At 51.2% G+C, this 12,462-nt stretch overlaps 1 protein-coding gene across 3 annotated transcripts in view; it reads left to right on the top strand.

The window, feature by feature from the left end:
• The window catches only part of TMEM240 (transmembrane protein 240), a 35,182-nt gene that overhangs the window by 15,642 nt on the left and 7,078 nt on the right, over positions 1-12,462 (top strand). For all 3 annotated transcript variants that reach the window (XM_073317046.2, XM_073317044.2, XM_073317047.2), the window contains exon 4: positions 5,726-5,934. In XM_073317046.2, coding sequence (XP_073173147.1) covers positions 5,726-5,934 — 209 coding nt within the window. The remainder of the gene's footprint in view (positions 1-5,725; positions 5,935-12,462) is intronic.

The raw sequence follows: 12,462 nt of genomic DNA, 5'->3' as shown, positions 1-12,462 counted from the left end.
GGTTGCAGCAGGCTAGCCTGTCTGGCTCAACAAGGCAGGGTTCTGGAGTCCCAAGCTGGCAGGGAAAATGGGCTCAGAGGTAATCTCAGCACATCAGGTGACAGTCCCAAGGCAGTCTCTGTGAGCGAACCCATCACACAGAGGGAGTGTTAATCTGTCCCCAGGGGTGTTGGAGGGATGACCACTGGCTGCAGGTTTGCAGCACCAGCAGGTGGGAGCCAGACATGCGTCAAGAGCAGGGATTTGCCAAACTGAACCTCTCCCCAGAGCTCCGATGGGCTGTGTTATGCTGGGCGCCACCAAAGCTGTTCCTATTTGTGCTGGGGGCCTGATCAGCAGGGGCAGGAGAAGCTGTTATGCCCTCCACCCCCTGCGAGTGCAGAGGTGACTCTCCAGACTTACTTCGCATCTAGCACACGGTACCAGCCTGTGGTCCCTGGGCCAGATTCAGATCTGCAGGGGACGTTCTCCAGCCTCCACCCCCTTGAGCCGTCTCGTCCCGTTCCTTTCTAAAGCTCCCGTTTCGTTCAGCAGGGCCCCTGGACCTTTGTTTTATTAATAGCGCTCTGCGCTTACGTATCAATGTCTCGTGAATGATACCGCCAGAGTCCCCGACAACTGAGGCTGGAATGGAAACTTCATCAGGTTCCCCTCCCCCTGCCAGGGTTCCAGCCAATTTGCAATAAAACCCCCAACCTGTGAATTAGCAGCGAGACTTGGCCCTTTGTGCCGGACAAAGGGAACATGATGGTATCTCTAGAACTGTTCCTGGCAAGGGTGCGTGCTGTGCAGCCCCACAACCCAGTGCGCGGCAGTAATCAATGTTATCTCCACGGCACACTGTTCCTCTGATAAACCTCCGGTGTTTTAAAAAACCTGTCTGAGTGTTAGCAATCACAATTCAAAGGCCAAGCGCTGGGGATTCAAGGTGTCCTGAATCGGCACTGCAGCTTGACTTTCTGGGTGCGCTGGTGCTGGATGGCTTGTCTTTCAGATGAGACGTACAACTGACGGCCCGGGCACCTAGGATTTCTGGCACTTTAGAAGCTAGGTATTAATCCTGCTAAACTTCAAATCCAGGGTGCAATTTTGCCTCCTTCAATCCCCGCCCCTTATACTTTTCATTGGATCAACGCTTAGCATAGAGGATTCCTGATTCTGATTAGGACCCCCTAGGTGCTATTATATTACAAATAATAATTGTTGTGTGGTTTTGCTGAGTGCTGTTAAGCAATTGCTGCGTTCCACCCCAGAGGTGGCTGCATTTCAGTGGTGCATGAAGTGATTTCAGGTGGGCGGGGCGTGTGTGTAATCTGTAAGGCATTTAGGATCCCTGCGGATGACTCTCCCAAGAGAAACATAACTGCTAATGTTGTTGTAATCTATGGTTTAGATGCCTTTGAGGATTCCCTATCAACAGGTACAGTGGAGGCTCCTCTGAGTTTGCACTCTCAGAACTTGGTGAAATCTCATTTTTGGCTGAAACAGAAGAAGAAGAACTGAAAATGCAAATAGAGGGGAAAGTGCTCAGTACTGCCTCCTGCAGGTAGAGTTCCTTCCAATGGCTGCACAAGAGAATTCTTGCTGGTCAAGTGGTGTTGAGGTTTGGAGTGAGTCTCAGTGAGTGCAGGGTGCACTGGGAATCTCGCCTCTCCCATACCAGAGGGGATGTGAAAGAGGCAGCTGCTTGCCTTCCCTCTGAGTAACCGTGCTGGGGAGAATGCAGGCTCTGACCTAGGCTAGGTGGCTCTCAGGTGGCAAAGGAAATGCCTGCTTTGGAGCAGCTTGTGGGAGGCTGTCAGCTGTTCTCACCTGCAAATTTATTTCTAAGCTAAGTACAGGTGTACTTGCCCCAGCTGCATGTGAACACGTGTGTGTCCCTTGAAGCCCTGAATGCTGGTTTCCACCAGAAACAAAATCCGAAGTCCAGGCTCTGGTGGCTATTGACGATCTGGTGGCTCTTTCCTTGAGTAGGCTGTCTCTGTGATGTCTTGGGGGCAGAGGAAGGCAGGCTCCACCCCAGAGGTAGCTGCATTTTCAATGGGGCTCTGTGTACCAAGGGGAATCCTGCTTCCGTTCAAGTCTAAAGACACAAGTTCCTATAGAGCCTATGACCTTATTCCCGACTGCTGGGGGTACAACGGCAAGGCAGTAGGCACAGAACCCCCCAGAGTTTTTCTCTGGGGGGGGGGGAAGGAGGGATATAAAGCTGAGCTCAGTGCTCCATGAGCTAATCCAGCCCCTGCCACGGGTATAGTGACCCCCAACAGCCATTAGTCTTATGTTTGCCCAGAAAGGAGCCTCCTTGACGAGGGAGACCCCCGACCCGTCACACGTCCTCACTCCCCAGCGTTGGCAGCCTTTGGGGGTTGCCCTTGTGCCCAGCGAGGGAGATTCCCGCGCTGCGTTGGTGGGGCCGGAATGAAAAGCTGAGGAAAAAGATGCTTGCAAGCCGGACATGTAAGCCGGGCCTGTTGCTTGGAAGGCACGGTCACCTTGAGAGTTCCTGCTAGCTGGGGCGGCCTCTTTCCCCGGCTGCGTCTGGGCCCCCTCTCAGCACCAGGGAGTCCTTGAAAGGAGGTGGCAGCTTTGATCAGCGGCGGGGGGGGTAACTGGACTGCTCATTGCCTCTCACCCCGAGAAGAGCTCAGGAGCTGCTCCCTGGGGTCGGACCTGGGAACAGACGGGCCCCCGGCGGTACCCCTGCTCTGTGGGGCCCTGGCGCCATTCCCCGGGGGCTGCTGGCAGGTTGGCCCCCCGTTCAGCTATTGCTGAGCTGACGGCTGTTTTCAGAAGGTTCCTCTGAGACGCGGTTTGTTTGTGTAAATATTTGGACGTTTCTCAGGCGTGATTATGCAGCAGCCTGCTCTCCTCATGCATATTCAGAGGCCTCCAGCGACTGATTTCCCCCAGGGATATTGGCTCGAGGCTGGGGTGACGGGCCCCGAGGGAGGGCAGTGGGTCTGATGCTGGTGGGGGTGGGTCGAGGAGCAGGTGTCTGTGCCCCTGCATCCCTGCTCCGCTGCTGTGCCCTGCGCTGGCAGCCCTGGCTGGGCGGCAGTGACCAGGATTCTGCAGTGGTCGGCTGCAGGCTGCTGCGACGCTGATGGGCACTTGGTGGTGGTTACCAAGCACTCTTCCCAGCCACTGACTGGCTTTGCGGGGCTCCCTGGCTGCCAGCAGCAGCGACAGCCCATGCCAGAGCAGTCCCCTCCCCGGGAGGAAATTGAGCAACATTGGGGGAATCTAGAGCTCCCCAGGCCCCCTGTCTGCATGTCTCTTGTCTTCCCATAGCTCATCCCTGGCTGCCCTGCTGCTTCTTCTCTCCAGTCCCTGCCCCAGTTTCCTGGATGTAACTCTCCTGAGCCTCTGGGCTCCTTAGTCTTTCAGCAAGTTCATGTTCTAGTCTTTCTCTCATGGGGCCAGGCTGTAGCATATGGGGATCCCACCGCACCCACCAACCAAACCCAAGCATGCCTGTGCTTGCTCTGGAGCAGCAGAGAGAGCCAGGAATGGGGGAGCCCCTCATGGGGTAGGGCAGGAGGAGGGGATGCGGGCGAGTGGCGCCTCAAGGCAGGTAGAGCGCTCTGTGGCTTGGAGAGCACAATTCTGGAAGGTGCTGCTGCCTGGGGTTGGGGGTGGGGTGGATCTGGGGGCCTGGAGCCAGCCCTCGCTCGAGGGAGCGGCACTGTGCTTCCTGTCTCACCGGCTCTGATACAGAAGCATCCCTGCTGGCTCGGCTGCCTGGGCTCTTGTTGGCTGGAGCCTGGGCCAGTCCCCTTGGCTGTGGGGGTCTGGAGGCTCTGGCTGGAGCCTTCTGCTCAGCTGAGTGGGGACTTGGCGCTATTGCCATCTGATGGGTTGGCATGGGGTGAGATGAGTGTGCTGGGTCTCGGGCCAGCTCCCAGGGCTCCATGTCCCAGAAAACAGCTCTCCAGCTGGAGCCAACCGGCCTGTGGGCAACCTCTGTGCAGATGGGCTGTTGGGACGAGGTATCTTGAGAGGTCCCACATTTCATGGCCTGGGCAGGTTGGGAGACTATGAAAAGTTTTTCCGTGCTGCGCTGCAGGAAGTGGCTTAGCTGGACTCTGAGCCTTCGCCGTGGGCCAGTGCTGGGGCAGGGTGCTCCCGGCTGGCCAGTTCTAGGCTGGTGTGACAATCTGAGAACTCTTTCTATTCTGTTTGACGCTGGGTGTATCTGTCAGACTGCACACTCCATTTTCAGTGTGGGGCTTGTCTGCCTTCTCTGGTGTCGTTTTACCTCCATGTTGGACTAAAAGCCCAAGGGGTAGTGACATAGCGCTAACAGCAGAGAGTCGTTAAACTGTCATGGTCCTCTGTTCACATGGAAGCCTGCTTGGAGAAAGAATTGGCTACCCTACCACCCAGAAGAACCGGTCTGCCCAGGTGTGCCGGTAGCTAAGCAATGGGTCACCTGGTGGGGGAGCTTCGATCGCCTGATGAGGCTGATCCGGGTGGGGGTGGGGGTGTCACCTGATAACGGGACCTGGAAATTATTAAAGAAAGGGTTTCTCACTGGCCCTTTGAGAGAGAAGGTTGTGCCCAGGAAGCGTGCCAGAGAGGCCAGCGAAAGAAACCGTGCTGGAGTCTGCCCAGACCAACTGGTGCTTAAGAGCATGCTGGTACAGCGTGGTGGGACCCAAACCCTCTTGAGTGTCCATCAGGGGAAGAGAGACACGGTGGGTGAGGGAATATCTTTTATTGACTCTCTGCTGGTGAGAGAGACAAGCTTTCAAGCTACCCAGGGCTGTGACAGCTGGTCCAAGAACTGTCAGATCTGTGTCCCTGCAAGAGGAGGTCTAGTGCTTTAACTGTACAGGGGTGTGTGTGTGTGTGTGTGTGGATAAGGCCCAAGTGTTCAAAAATCACAAATCAGACTCCAAACACAAATCGTGAGATTGGCTTAAAAATCATGAGATTAAAAAAAACAACAACCCTCCAACAACAACCCAGTAAAAATTCTAGAGTCTTTTTTTCTTTGCCTTCAAGTGTCCTGAGCCTCTAGGATGGACTCAGATCACGTTTTCAAGTTTTCCCTGGAGCCACAGTGGCTAGCAACGTACTTTTAAAAAAATACCTGAAAGCTGAGATTCTCCCGTAATGGTTTGACTCAGAACTGGGCCTCTAAGGAAACCACCAAATTTTGTAAGCTCTGCAATAAAATCATTTGCATCGCCTAGGATTTTCTATCGCACCCATCAGCATGATGTCTGTACCGTGATGGTGCGTTTGTGCATCCAGCACTACATGAATAAACTGCGCTGAAGTTAGTGTGGACAGGGTCAACATGGCATAATAAGGTGCATCTCTACTGCCAGGAATAAAGGTGCATTGGTTGCCCGTTTAGCCTATTATAAGGATTTCCATCTTCCAAAACTGACTACTCAATTTCACGCCAACCTAATGAGAGAGTTAGGGAAACTGAGGCATGTGGGTGGGGGAGTGACTTGCCCAGGAGCCGTTCAGTCTCAGAATGGGAACATGAGTTCCTGATTCCCTGCGCTCACGCTACTGGACCCCCTTCCCTAAAATCCTGCCTCCGGTGACGTTAAAAATAAACGCTGTGAAAACACTTCTGTTCCCACTGCAGCGGCAAACAAAAAGCACTTGACTTGCCCCCTGCACCACAGGGGCTGATGAATGGAGCTTGTTTTCTACTGTCATCTGCTGATGCTTCTCCCTTTTATGTTCCCCCCTGCAACAGGCATCATGTACATTACGTTATTCCATACGACGGGGATCAATCGGTGGTGGATTCCTCGGAGAATTACTTTGTGACTGACAATGTAACCAAGCAGGAGATTGATCTGATGCTGGGACTTTTGCTGGGCTTTTGTATAAGCTGGTTTCTGGTGTGGATGGATGGAGTTCTCCATTATGCTGTGCGAGCCTGGAGAACAAGCCGACGGTATGGTAAGTGCCTCCCTGCCAGCTCCCCACCCCTGCTGGAGTCTTTTGGCTCATCAAAGGAAGTTTGAATTGTTGTTGTTCGGGGCTTGCGGGGTTTTAATATTCTTTTCAGAGGGTTTGTATGTTTTTGACTAATTTGTCAGAGGCTTGTTTGGCTGAATTTCAGCTCTCTACATTAAAAAGTGAACTTTACCTGTAAATATTTACATGAAAATCCATGGTACCATGAGGGGGGATTTGCTGGAAATTGATATTTACTCGTGAACACAAGATTGAGCAAAGAAGTGTTTGCTGGAGAATGAAATGTATATGGAAAGTCCTATTGTTTGCATGTGTAAATTTGTTGTATGCAGTGTTATAGCCATGTGGGTCACAGGATCTCAGAGATTCAAGATGGGGGATGTAATATCTTTTATTGGACCGACTTCTGTTGGTGAAAGAGACGAGCTTTTGAGCTTACACTGAGCTTTTCCTGTCTCTTTCACCAACAGAAGTCGGTCCAATAAAAGATATCCCCTCCCCCACCTTGGCTGGGTAAATTTGTGGCATTCTGGGAATTGGATAGAAAGATGAAACGTGTGTAAACATTTCTGTGTATATATTTACAGCGAGGCATCAACTTGTAGTGGCAAGTTGATGTTGGCAGCAGGGGGAAATTAAATGTCCATGTATACTGGTGGTGATGCGATGAAATTCTCTCTCACACATCCCTCCTCTGGTCTTGATCAGCATTGTTCCAGATGTGGTCATTTGTGCTGTGCATGCTGGGGAATCTCCACTTGGCAATGGCAGCAGTCAGGAGGGACTGGATGGGCTGAGAGCAGGAGCAATAGGAACATAGGAGTTACCACACTGCATCAAACCTGTGGCCTATCAAATCCAGCAACCTGGCAGCGGCCAGCCACAGATGTGTAGAGGGAAGGTTCAAGACACTCTTTCTCTAGTCCCATGGTTTCCCAGCACAGGCTTTCCCTGGTATTGTGACTGGAAAAGAAACCGAGAAAACAGCATTACAATAACAAAAGGCGACTTATTTCAGAGTGGTAGCCGTGTTAGTCTGTATCACCAAAAACAGTGAGGAGTCCTTGTGGCACCTTAGAAACCAACAAATTTATTTGGGCATAAGCTTTCGTGGGCTAGAACCCACTTCATCAGATGCATGGAGTGGAAAATACAGTAGCAGGTATAAATACAACGACTTGAAATCCTATCGTCTAATCAGTGTCTGTGTAAATTACACTCTCTAAATGCCAGTTGAGGTCTGTTAAATTACAATTTGCTTTTTTTAAAAGAAAGCTTTATGCGCAAACCTATAAAAAAATTCTAATTAGGGAAACTGTCTGCCTCTTTCTAAAAACTTCCATCAGAATGATATTAATTTCTCATTAGAGCTTCCAAATCCCCAGCAACCTGCCCAAGCAATTTCTGAATTGGGCTGTCTCTTAAGACTTCTGTGCTGTCTGTTCTGAAGTGGAAGGCTCATTTTCAGAGGGGTCCTGCAAGATCTAAGGTATACAGCTAATGATGGGGCCGTACTGCCGCCCTCTAGCCATCCCACCCGCGGCCATCATATCGTCAGATCTCATGAGCTAAGCAGGGCTGAGACAGGTTAGCATGTGGATGGGAGGAGAGAGAGAGAGACAGCTGGAGCATCACAGTCTTTGAGAGCTGATTTCTTTAGTTATGTGTCGGGTTGAAGTATAAATAACTGGGTGGAATCTTTAACTCCTTGTAAACAGGGTCTTCATAGACAACTGTTAGTAACTTAAAGGGGCAAAGGGCCCATCTATCTCTTTGATCTAGCCAGTTTTTCTTTCATTCCTTCTTTTTGCTTTTCTGTGTACACATGCCCTATAAACTTTAGAGGGGGTTAAATAGCCAGTGATTCATTAGGGCAGTAAATTGCACTGTCTACTCCTCTAGGCCTCCCAGGCCAGAGATGTGATGTTCAGGAGAAAATAGGACCCCGCTGGGAAAAATAAATACCTTCCCTTCAAACCGCCCATCACTAGAGGCAGTGACGTGGAGCTGGGATGCGTCAGGGGAGCCAGCCCATGGTGTCCAGCTAGGGTGACCAGAGGTCCCGATTTCATAGGGACAGTCCCGATATTTGGGGCTTTGTCTTGTATAGGCTCCTATTACCCCCCCGGCCCTGTCCCGATTTTTCACACTTGCTGTCTGGTCACCCTGCGTCCAGCGCTTTGGGCACTCCTGGGTAAAAGCTGCAGAGGGGGCCCCAGCAGTTTGTCACTTGGCCGGATGTGCAGAGTGCAGCTGTCATGCTGGCAATAGGGAGGGCAGCTCTTGAATGCAGAGGTAGCCTGTGCTCCATTGTGGGGGAGGGTGAGTGCCCCCCACAGGGCGTCTGGTGAATCAGCATTTGTGCATGCTCCCAGGCTTAGCTCTGTGTGTCGGTGTGTCTCTGTGCAGCCGGGCGGGTGTGCCTGTGGTTCGGTACGCGTGCGGGTGTGTCTAGGCATGTCCACGTGAGCACACACGCAAGTGACCGTGGGGCTGTGAGTGAGCTTGGGGTGGCTGTGTGTGTTTGGGCGTGCGTGCGTGTGCACACAGGCAGACAGCTGTTTGTGCGCGGGCGTGTTTCCATGTGAATCTGCCTGGCCTGTTTCAGGGGTGGTTTGTGCGGGGGCAGCTGGGGAGCACACCGGCCTGGCTGTCCCACTGAGCTTGAGCTGAGTGAGGTCAGCTACTCTGGAAAGTGCTCGGGGACCAAAGCAGAGCCAAAACCCAACAACAAAAGAATGACACCCCCGCAGCAAAGAGGAGCCCTCCAAACTTCTGGAAGCAGAATAACAGCTCCCCTGGCAAAGGCTTGGGGAAGAAGGCAGGAGCCCTGCTCAGTGGATTGCCCCCCTGAACAAACTGCACATGGCTCGTCTCCAAGAATGCACCCCTTTAGTCTGGGGTGTCCCACTGGAAGTGACTTGGCTTGGGGCCTCCTGTAATCTGGCCCTGACGCCTTGCAGGGAGTCAGGCAAAGCTGCGACCTGCCCCAGTGCAGCCAATCCCTGGCTTCCCAGCAGGGCAGAGAGTCTCCCCTGGGAGTTTGCAGGGGTGCAGCTAGATGGGACTCACAAAGCCCCAGAAGGGCTTAGAATAAAACCTGGGATGGATTCTCTGAGCCAGATCCATCACTGTTCATCAGCTGAGGGGGCTGGTGGGGATCCTCGCACAGCAGCAGCCCCACTTCCATGGCCCCAGGGGGTGCTGTGTAAGGATTCTGAAAAGTCACCCCACTTCCCTCTGGGCTGCCCAGGCCCCATCCGCTCTGCCTTCATCGGCCCATCCTGGAATCCCGCTGTGCCCAGAGGTGTTCCAGGGGTACTAGCAAGGGAAGGAGTTGACCTCTGCCCTGCACTCCTTTGTGCTAGCATAGGGGATGCAAAAGGGCAGCGTTGAATTGGGCCCTGTGGGGGCAGCTTGTCCTTCGGCTGTTCCAGAGTCCTCACTGGGAACCGGGAAGGGCTGTGTCCAGAGTGTGTCACGTCTCGGCCAGGCAGTGCATGCGTTTGTCTCAGTTTATCCTACCTTGGAACAGCATCTCTGACTCTGAGCATTCAACAGAAAAATCACAAGTCAGGCCCCTGCAGTCATGAGATTTTCTAAAACATCTACCTGAGATTTCTGAGCCTTTAGGGGTCCCGTTTTCAAGCTCTTTTCTGTAACCAGGGAAGTGAAAAACTTCCCCTTTCAAACAAAAGGAAAGAGAGCTGAGATTGTCACCTGACTCCAGCCGCTGGGGCTTTAAGAAAATTACCAAATAGCATGAGACTCAGCAACGCCTAAGGCTGCACACGTCGGGTGGACAGTGTTTTTAGTCCTACCTGCCTTTTTCTGTTGGGAGCTCAGTCGAATGGAGTGTGGAGAGGGGCAGTTCTCTCTCTGTTCACTTTGCTCTCCTGGGAGGTTACAGACGAAGTTGGTTCTTCAGAGAAAGGCAGGCTGCCTTTCATAGCAGGCACCTTCACTGGGAACCCCGCATGGGGACTGGCTCCACTTGGAATAATGAAGCAGCTCCATTGCTGAGAATTCTTAGCCATTGCTGGACTGGGGTTCTGTCACTGGCAGGCCGGGGGTTACAGAAAAATGGCCCAATAAAAGCAAACTAAAAATGAAATAAAGTGGCTGTAGCAGAGCAGGAAATGAAATGAACCCCGTGTTTGAATCGTAGAATCATAGAATCATAGAATATCAGGGTTGGAAGGAACCTCAGGAGGTCATCTAGTCCACCCCCCTGCTCAAAAGCAGGACCTATACCCAATGAAATCATCCCAGCCAGGGCTTTGTCAAGCCTGACCTTCAAAACTTCTAAGGAAGGAGATTCCACCACCTCCCTAGGCAACGCATTCCAGTGTTTCACCACCCTCCTAGTGAAAAAGGTTTTCCTAATAGCCAGTGTGCAAGGACACACTGAGGTCTGAACATCTCCAGCTGCTGTTGTGTGGTGCTTTCCGGCTTCACCGCATTTTGCCAACTGATTAGTCCACTCGTGAGCCAAGAGTAATTATTACCATGAGCCGCATTTTACAGAGGGGAAACTGGGGCACAAAGCAACTAAATGACCTGCCCAAAGAGGGGGAGAGGCTGAGATTAGAACTGTTGTATTAATTTAGATGCAATGTATGGCCCCTTAAGTGTGAAAGGTGTTAACAGGACCCTGTTGCCATCCAGCATCAACAGCTTTGAACGAGGGTCAGTGTTTGCTGTACAGAGTCCTCAGCCTGCTTAGTACCATGGCATACCCACCACTTAAAAGCCTTGTATTAAAGGTCCATAATAAGAAGGAAACCGAGTTAAAGCCTTTGAAATGTAAAGCATCATGTTCGGCTTTCGTTTTAATAGCATTCCGGGTTCCCTTTGCGGTTGGCTGGAGAGCATTTTTAGAAGGAAAAGACCTCCTGTCTGGCAGCCTGTGAGCTGGTTTCCGAGATGGTGCGATCTGTCCTTTTTAGGGAAAAGATGAGTTCGCTGAGATGGGCTGGAGCTGGTTTTGGTTAAAGACCAATCCTATTTCCTAGAATCATGCCTCCCCGTCTTTCCAGACGACCATACCCCTTTCAGGAGTCTGATTTGTCCTGGGTACCCCCAAGTTTCACCTCACTTCATAACTACTTGCTTACAAAATCAGAGCTAGAAATGCAAAAGTGGCACAGCCTCGCTGTTACTGAAAAATGGTTTACTTTCTCATTTTCACCATAGAATGATAAAATACAGCGATTGGAATATGAATATTGTACTTCCATTTCAGTGTATAGGTTACAGAGCACTATGAACAAGTCCTTGTCTGTAGGAAATTTTAGTCTGTACTGACTTCACTACTGCTTTTTATGGAGCCTGTTGTAAAACTAGGCAAATACCTAGGTGAGTTGATGTACCCCCTGGAAGACCTCTGTGTATCCCCAGGCGTACGTGTGTGTACACACACACACACACACACACACACACACACACACACACACTTCCGCTCCTGGCTTTCAAATTTTTTTTAAAAGAAAAAAGGTCTAGCTTTACAATTGTGAAGAAAACACGTCCTAAGGGTAAATTGTTTGTGGGTTGTCTTCCTGAGTTTGCAAACTGCCTGAAACTGCTGCTTTGAAAAGTATAAACTATCCCATTCCTCTCAATGGCTGTTGACTCTGAACCCTACAGCTGATAGTTTAAATGTCAAGAGAGTTCAACTATTTCACTGATGAGTGATTTTAGCAGAACTCTTCAGCTAATAGTCCATCTCCCACACTCCATGACTGCCTTTGACACTGACCCAAAGAGGGAAGTCAATATCAAAATGAATACAGGGGCCACGGTGCTGATTGCATCCTTTAATACCTTTAAAGACCCACTGCTGCAGAATTTTTCATTGTGGCTGCAGGGACCTTGCTCCAGAACGTAGGACCAGCATGGTATGGGGTCCTCCGAGCAGTGCAGTCTCCTTGCTTTAAAACAATACTTCTTGTTTTGTTTATATAGTCCCTGCTATCCACGGATCTGAGAGCACTTGTGGACAAATCTTTCCCCCCACCGTACCCAAAGAGGGTACAGGGTTTGGGGAGACTCCTGAGGGGTTACACATGTGACATGGGGGGGCTCAGGAGAGCAGGGCAGAGGTGGGCTGGGACTGCCCCACTGGAGATCGCCAGTGCTCACCTGTGATACACCTTTACTCCCTCTTGTAAAAAGAAAAGGAGGACTTGTGGCACCTTAGAGACTAACCAATTTATTTGAGCATAAGCTTTTGTGAGCTACAGCTCACTTCATCGAAAGCTTATGCTCAAATAAATTGGTTAGTCTCTAAGGTGCCACAAGTCCTCCTTTTCTTTTTGCCAATACAGACTGACACGGCTGTTACTCTGAAACTCCCTCTTGTGATACAAGTCGCTAATACTAGCCTCAGCTTTCAGATGGAGAAACTGAGGCATGGGGAGAGAGGACGCGACTTGCTGCCAGGCCACACAATGGGTCAGATGCTGAGTCGGGACTAGAACTCAAGGGCCAGCTTCTCTTATCCCTAAATAC

The sequence above is a fragment of the Lepidochelys kempii genome, chromosome 18 (genome assembly GCF_965140285.1).
Source record: "Lepidochelys kempii isolate rLepKem1 chromosome 18, rLepKem1.hap1, whole genome shotgun sequence".
In the NCBI taxonomy this organism is placed as follows: domain Eukaryota; kingdom Metazoa; phylum Chordata; order Testudines; family Cheloniidae; genus Lepidochelys; species Lepidochelys kempii.
The sequence above is the reverse complement of the archived record's forward strand: the minus strand, read 5'-3'. Positions and strand labels throughout refer to the sequence as shown.